Source organism: Opisthorchis viverrini (assembly GCF_000715545.1).
Source record: "Opisthorchis viverrini unplaced genomic scaffold opera_v5_473, whole genome shotgun sequence".
In the NCBI taxonomy this organism is placed as follows: domain Eukaryota; kingdom Metazoa; phylum Platyhelminthes; class Trematoda; order Opisthorchiida; family Opisthorchiidae; genus Opisthorchis; species Opisthorchis viverrini.
In genome coordinates this window covers 171682-179080 of record NW_008752136.1, presented here as the reverse complement: position 1 = coordinate 179080, position 7399 = coordinate 171682, and the positions used below count along the sequence as shown (strand labels likewise).

The following is a 7399-nucleotide window of genomic DNA, read 5'->3' as shown; positions in this document are numbered from 1 at the left end:
AAACGAACCTAAAACACCCGAAAGGAGCCTTCCAACCAAATAGTGGAATACAAGATTAACAAACCACAGTGCAGCGCAAATCGTGATTAGGTCAATATTATCACAGGTGAGGTACATTCCGATTAGCCAATCACGGGAGAGGCTATTGAATACTCTCCGAACACTATATAGGCGCAGCTAGACAAGATGAAGGCACTCACTCAACTGCGCACTGACGATGTCTCCTTGACCGGGGGCGAAACCTAGGCAAGCCAATTGCCAAGCTCGGCGAACAGATCACCGGTCATCCGATCAACAACCGCTACTTTCCTTAAAGTTCGTGTTCTCCAACTAGATCATTCGAATTGATTTGGGAACATGAATGCAAGTATTTAGTGATGAACCACGATCATCACAGCAGCAAGTGAGGCCTATCACATGAAGGTATTTAGGATATAGACTACGTATGCCCGCCTACTAACACCAAACTCTTGTCGTCGTAGAGCTTGTGGGCCCCCGGCCATGACTTGGAGATGCGCAATTAAGGCGGTCAGTTTCAAACAGAGTAATGTGAGACCGGTGATTACCAACGTACTAGTCGCACTCAGTGATCAGACTGACTGGGTGAAGTGTTCCTATTGTTGTATGGGGGGCTGAGTTAGATTCGTAACCGACGTCTAACTTCGATATGATGCTCAGATCAGTTTACCTTGTCGCCAGCCCGATTGGTATGCATTACATCTGGATCGTTTACCATAGAGACATAAGGCTTTTTGTAATAGGTCCCCGCCCCTATCCTTTCTTTGCACATAACTGTATGGCACCGGCATTTGCTACTGGTGTGTTGATGTCGACGATAATGTTTTTGTACCACTGTGAGAACTGAAGGTGTGTTCCACGGAAACGTGCCACTTAACCACATTTGTTCAGTATCTTGCTGGTCTTCAATTTCGCATGTGCATGTGTACATGCTTGGGGTTATTGTTTGAACAGCGAAACCTTCAGATTGACTTTCTCCACATCGCAATGGCAAGAACCTTTGGCTCTTCACAATTTATGAACGTTTATACTGTGCTTTTTTATCGTTCGTCGCATTTTTATCTAACGGATGGACAGAGCGACCCCTAAGTGTCAGGTAGCAGAGTTTAACCAAGCTTAGCGTTCCCACGGCCAAGATAAGCAGGCTCATACGTGTTCGTGCCACGTTATTCGGACTAAGGATGTACAGAAAAGTGAAACAAGTGAGTGTGGGTCTTAATCTGTCCTACAGATGTCCTCAAGTATATAGATAATATTGCACTGTTTGGTTCGGACCCCATCCGGATACAAAATGCACTAAATAACATTAACACTGTTGTGAGCTTTTAAGGTGAAAAGTACCGTCACAAGACTTGGTAAGTGGACTACCAAACCTAGTAATGGCATCAGAACCATAAGAATTAGTGCATCGGTTCACCTATTTGAGTTGTTTTGTCACGTCAGGTGGAAGCATTGCCGACGAAGTGAATGCGGTCGTAATTCACCATGGCGCTGTACGTTTAATGCCGCTCTACGGTTGTGACGCCTGGTTCACTGCGGACAAAAGAAGACTGTTTGTGTCTGACTACTCGAAGGGTCTTTTAAGCAGTGCACATGTATTATGAGAATATCTGATATGCAGTTTTGGGGTGTGACCAATGCGTTATGGCGAAAAGCCAACTGCTTGTACAGTCGATCAGTTAATTCGGCTACACCAACTATATTGGCTACGCCGTGGACTCCATGTGCCAGCTACTCGATTGCCTCTCCATCCCCTATTTTATGAGGCCGGTTCCGACCTGAAGATATCACGAGTTAATCTACGAATGACGTGCAGACGGAGCGTGGGAAACAAAAGGCCTCGGCTGCCCTGGAGCATGTCATCTACCGGGCTGGTGTAATATAGATGTTGCACATAAATGGTCAAAATCGTCCAACTGTAGCGCCCTTCCGGCGCCTAGCTGCCATGCCACCCGAAGGAAACACGAGGGCTAAGATACTGCCATGTTGCCCAAACCTAGAGAGGGGAGGTCGAGAAGCAGGTGCCGTGTTCGAACCACGGAAAATCTAGCCAGTAAATTAGCGCTTTGACCACTTGAGCCATCTCGCCTTTAAAAAAGGTTGGAGGTACTTATCGGCATGCGATTTCACGCTACCAGTACCGTTGTTGCACATGCTCTCCTTAATCTTTAACCCGCTGTTTCTTCTTATTTAACCTTTTTAATGTTTTCTTTGCATCCTTTACCTTGCACTACCCATTGCCATATCGTTCCATTTTCCTTAACTCCTTGTCCAAGCTTTATAAAGTGACCAGTTTATTTGAACTAGTTTACATTGGGATATTTCTTGTTCAAACAGGACAAAAACATCAGTTCTTTGTTAACTGTGCGGTATTGGTTTCGTTACTGGTTACCGTGTTCACACTGATTAGTGTCCGGAGAAAGCTGCTTATCTGTGTCCTCATATTTCGTGTTGCTGTATCACCTCTAAAACCACTTAACTTATCATTATACTTGTGTTTCGGTAAGAAGTCACACAGCAACTTTTCTCCCTCTCCCTTCACGTACCTGGTTTGCTACTGTGATCTCTGCCGTTTACTTCCGATTATTCAGAAACCTCCAGCAATCCGAGTGGATCAGATGGACCGTCGCTCACTGGCTGGTGAGCCGTCTGATGGCGTACTCATCTACCCTTTAATTGTTCACATGACCTTCACACCAATGAAGCTCAGTTTGACTCGAGAGCCCAGATACAAATGCGTTTTGAAGAACTTCATGAAGTTACAGTACTTGATGATGAATAAGCCACGTATCACTCCGGATGATCGATCGGAGCTTGCACATTTGGCCAGCGAGCTGGAAGCCATGGAACATTCCGGGTTAGTGGCTTCGGAGGTTTCATTTCAAGTTTTTAACGCCTTTTGAATCGATTTTGTTCTACTTGGATGCGTTATTGTCCCATTTTTTCATCGGAAGACAAAGTTTCTTCGTCTGCCCTATCACTGTTAACCGGTAATCAACTTTTGTACCATGGGCTTACTCCGCTAGCTACGCACGGTTCCCAAAACCTAGTGGTTGCAGCACAATTTAATATTCCGTACCCTACTTGTCAGATCTCCGAGACAAGTAGTAAGTTGGGGGTTGTTAGCTGGTGTCGTTTTCGATATCTGTCGGTAGCAAGATTCACGGGTATTTTTATCTTTTTAGAGAAACCAACAAAGGTGGTATGTTCTGAGCGTGTGCAGCAATTTATAAGAAACTTTAGGAAGTGTACGATAGGAAACAAGATATAACTTTTCATAAAGCAGCGTTTCATGTTAACCTGGTGAGAATGAGGAGGTCTGTTGACTTTTAATAGTTGCTGATATTTCCCCGTTTCAGTGTACATCGTCGAGAAATTACCGTGGAATTGAGTTCCGAGGGATTTTATCGAACAGGTCTTCGACCGGATGTTTCCCAACACGCCATCAACTTAGTTTCTCTCATTTCGCATCTGCGGTTCCATAAGTCCCTGGAGAGCTTGGAGGCTCGACTTGGTTATACGTTCAAAAATAAATCGTTATTGCATGTAAGTTTCTTGTGACTCTCGTACAGTTATCTTCTAACCGGCAATAACCATTCGTCTCCGCAACCTGATTACGTTAATTCCTTAAGCCCTACTGGCTCGGCATGACATGAAACCGTCATAATCGAAACTGACATCTGTAGCTAGCGCCATATTCACCTTTGATATGCATGTATCGCCGATGAAAACGGCAACAGGTGGCGACTATTCACTTGGGTCACAGGGCTGATCCGCAAACCCAAGGAGTACGTGAGTGTTCATCCGTATCCAGATTCTTGAGGCTCGTACACAAGAGTGCCATGATATTAGTTGGCACACGCACCAAACTGACAAAAACGGCCGAAGCATCGAACCAGTGAAAAATGGCTATGATCTCTGGGGTTGTTGGGAATTGGCGTTGAAATCGGTTGTTGAACTTTCCAAAGTCTACAAACGTTTCCATCATTTGGAAGGTAGGTACTCCAGAGAGAGCGCTGTGTGGGATTGATACTTATGGGTGGTTTTAAAAATGGTCGGGTTTCACTTTACATGCACGGGGTGTTTGGTTTATTAGCCTGCAACTCTCAGAACGCTTGTGCAAACGTTTGCGCTGTACAAAATCCTAGAGCTGACTTCAGATGGTTTGAAGTTCCAGCTTACAAGCGAGTGTCAGTGCTCACTGAGCTTCAAGCTACTGTCCGTACAAAGTGTCACCTTAAAAATGTGATTTTTACGTGCAACGACAGAAACAGTACTCAATGGACTGATCAAACCGTTCGGCATGCGCAAAACCCCGGATTTGTCTTCTGACAAGAAATTTCCTGCTGGATCGGAAACGTTTTACTCATTTTCCCATGGTCCTTTACATGAGTTGGACGTTTGACTGTCCGCGTTTCGCAAACAACCAGTGGACCAACCACAGTCGGGCATGCTTTGCCTTACTGCAAGATCATGTTCCTTTCGACCAATTACGCCTTAAGGAAGTGCCTGTTCATCTAACTAACATCGGTGCTTAGCTGCCATGCCACCAGAGAGAAGCACGAGGGCTAGGGTACTCTCAGGTTACCCAAGCTTAGACAGGGGAAATCGAGAGACAGAGGCCGAGTTCCAACCACGGACCTTTCGGTCAGTAAATTTACACTCTAATCACTTGAACCATCTCGCCTTCAAGGGACACCATGCCTAATTTCCAAACACAGCGAGGATTTTTAGTGCTTAATTGCCTGTTCAGCGCTAACGGCTCTCGCTCTGTTTGGACACCGTGCCCTTTTATTCAGTGATTCATGTTTTCCTTGCCTATGGCATCTTCGAACGTGAAGTGCTCGTTTACCGAAGACTTAACTGTGTCTTGCGCTTTATGTTATTTATCGTCTCACGATTCCAACTTGGAGCTGATCACGGTCAAACATTGGAGTCGGCTTGTTGGTTCTCCTTTTTCTTAGCACTGAATTTATACATCATAGATGATGCAAAAAGCGTGTACGAATGAAAGTCAATTTTGCTAGACCTATTCTTTGGAGGCAACTGAATTGATAATGAGGGATATCATTCACGACTCACTAAAGGTGTGATTCGGTTATTGACCAGCAATCAAGACCTCGCTTCGGAGAGACAACCGGCTAGAAGTTTCGTTGAATCTCCCTCTCAGTGTGCACTCTCCCTCCTTAAGCGGTGGGAGCGACTTCTTGGGGAGTCGCATCTGGAGCACCCTATTTTTCTGTGGGTCATCCGGAAAAGTTTGATGGGATAGCGATTCCGCCGAATTTTCACCAAGTTGCCTGGTTGTCCCAGTAGAATGTGTAATATTTCATTTAACGGACTGGAAGAGGATGTCCTCAATAGATCTAGCTAGGTCTCATCTCCTACCGATTGTTTATCTGAGTCCTATTGGAGTGGAATGATAAATCCGTTTTGTGAATTCATCCCTTCTTTCACATTGATTGGATGTCCAACATATAAGGTCAGGCTGTGCAGTGACCACCCATTTCGGTCATTTTCCATGAAAGTAGTATTCAGTCCCGTGTTCTTCTGATGTTATTCACAGTTTTAGCCCTTATACAAGCAGCTGCAGTCTGCAATAATGGATCTCATTTCATTGGAGTGTCATCATCACCATCAGCTCCAAAGCTTGCGCTAGTTTCCAGCTCTATCTTCACATGCCCCTTTTTTAAACCCGAGCCTGGCCAGTATTACCAGTGGGAGTGGTATACTGGGATACTCCGACTGTGAAATATTAGCAGTTCTTTGTGAGGATAGGCAGTTTGGGGATAACGATAAAAAGGCGTTGTCCCTTGGTTTACTAAAGGTTTATGAACCAGAAACGCCTCCTCACTGCCGGTACTCACTCAGCCTAATTATTCAATCGAATTATCCCTTACTGACAGTCTTTTGTTGGGCTCCAAACTTGGTACAGCGTTCTGCAATAAAACCCGATGAAAAATTATTCAACATCATGAGATTTAATTTTCGTGGACAGAGGATAATCGACTACTACGAATCCGTCCTCACTGATTTGCTACTGCCCCTGTTTCGTTTTTTATAGCAGGCACTTACTCATCCGTCCTACAGGAGAACCAACTTTGGAACCAATCAAGACCACTTTCAGAATTCACTCGTCAGCTGTGGACCACGTATAATAGAGTATGGTGATAAACTGCAGTTGTACAAAGCGTGGCGCAAGAAGGGATTGACGAAAATGATCCAAGTCATGTCTGTGCTGCCTAAAATGCATGAGGAACGCTCAAATATCTACGGAAACGAGCGTTTGGAGTTTCTCGGTGATGCAGTCATTGAAGTTATTTCCAGGTAGGATTCTTCACTTTTGCTTCTTTTGCTATCGCTAGACGGCGGTGCGTATAGAATCGGCACGAAATATTTGGTTACCTCTAGCCTACATGTGTCATCGTCGCCAGCACAGGTCTATAACTTGTTATCTGTTTTTGTTGTATTGCTTGATTGTCTGCTGAAGTTTCCAATAGTTCCCAACAAATCAAAAGACACGTCTTATAATATCAATCAGGTATATATATATATATATATATATATATATATACGATTAGTTGTGTGTACCAAATGGAGGGCAATATATATATATATATATATATATATATATATATATATACGATTAGTTGTGCGTAGCCAATGGATGGCCAAGTGCGTACGCTGTAGAACCATCATTTTCTATCATCCACTTGAGCTATCCGACATGTGACCATTCATGATCATTCTCGGCTTCCCGTGGTTGGTGCGGCCGCTTGCCACATGTAGCTGAAATCGAGTAGATATTTCAAGATCCCAACGATTTCCAGCGACTTCAAGCACTTTGAAGTAGGGGGCAATTTTGTTTCGGCTAGCAAGATAGCGGCCCGTCTGACATTAGAATCGGTGGATTGTTGGCCACAATTGCACCACAGATGAAACTCTAGTCCAGTAGAAAATATGCCACGCACGCATCTGGTTCATGATAGATGTTCGCTCGCTTATAACCCCTGGAGTTTGAGTCGAATTGATAGGGATAGCTCCCTAATTCTTTTGCTCCTTGCCATTGTTTTGAGTTACACTATGCCAATGACCATCACACAAACCTTCATGAAAGCCTGGCTTATCCCCTTCTTCCTGTCAATCTCCGCAAACCTCTTTTGGTTTATATGTATGCCCTTAGCTTCCTAATCATAAGCTTTCTGAAGCCCTCCGTGTTGTCCCTTTTTTCAAGCAAAACGTCAGCATGTCAAACTACCAGTAATTCGTGTGCGTTCATTGGGCGTTGATTTGTTCCCAATGCTTGGAAATTGGCTTGCAAACCTTTTAAGGGCGGCCAGCAACGCACGCGCGGTCAAGATATATATATATATATATATAT

The 7399-nt window shown here is 44.3% G+C and overlaps 1 protein-coding gene across 1 annotated transcript in view; it reads left to right on the top strand.

The window, feature by feature from the left end:
• T265_11305 (hypothetical protein) overlaps nucleotides 1–7399 on the top strand; it is a gene marked incomplete at both ends in the record, with an annotated part of 52068 nt that overhangs the window by 21593 nt on the left and 23076 nt on the right. The window contains 2 exons of the mRNA XM_009177929.1: nucleotides 2610–2875; nucleotides 3378–3564. Of these exons, the coding sequence (XP_009176193.1) occupies nucleotides 2610–2875; nucleotides 3378–3564 (453 nt within the window). The remainder of the gene's footprint in view (nucleotides 1–2609; nucleotides 2876–3377; nucleotides 3565–7399) is intronic.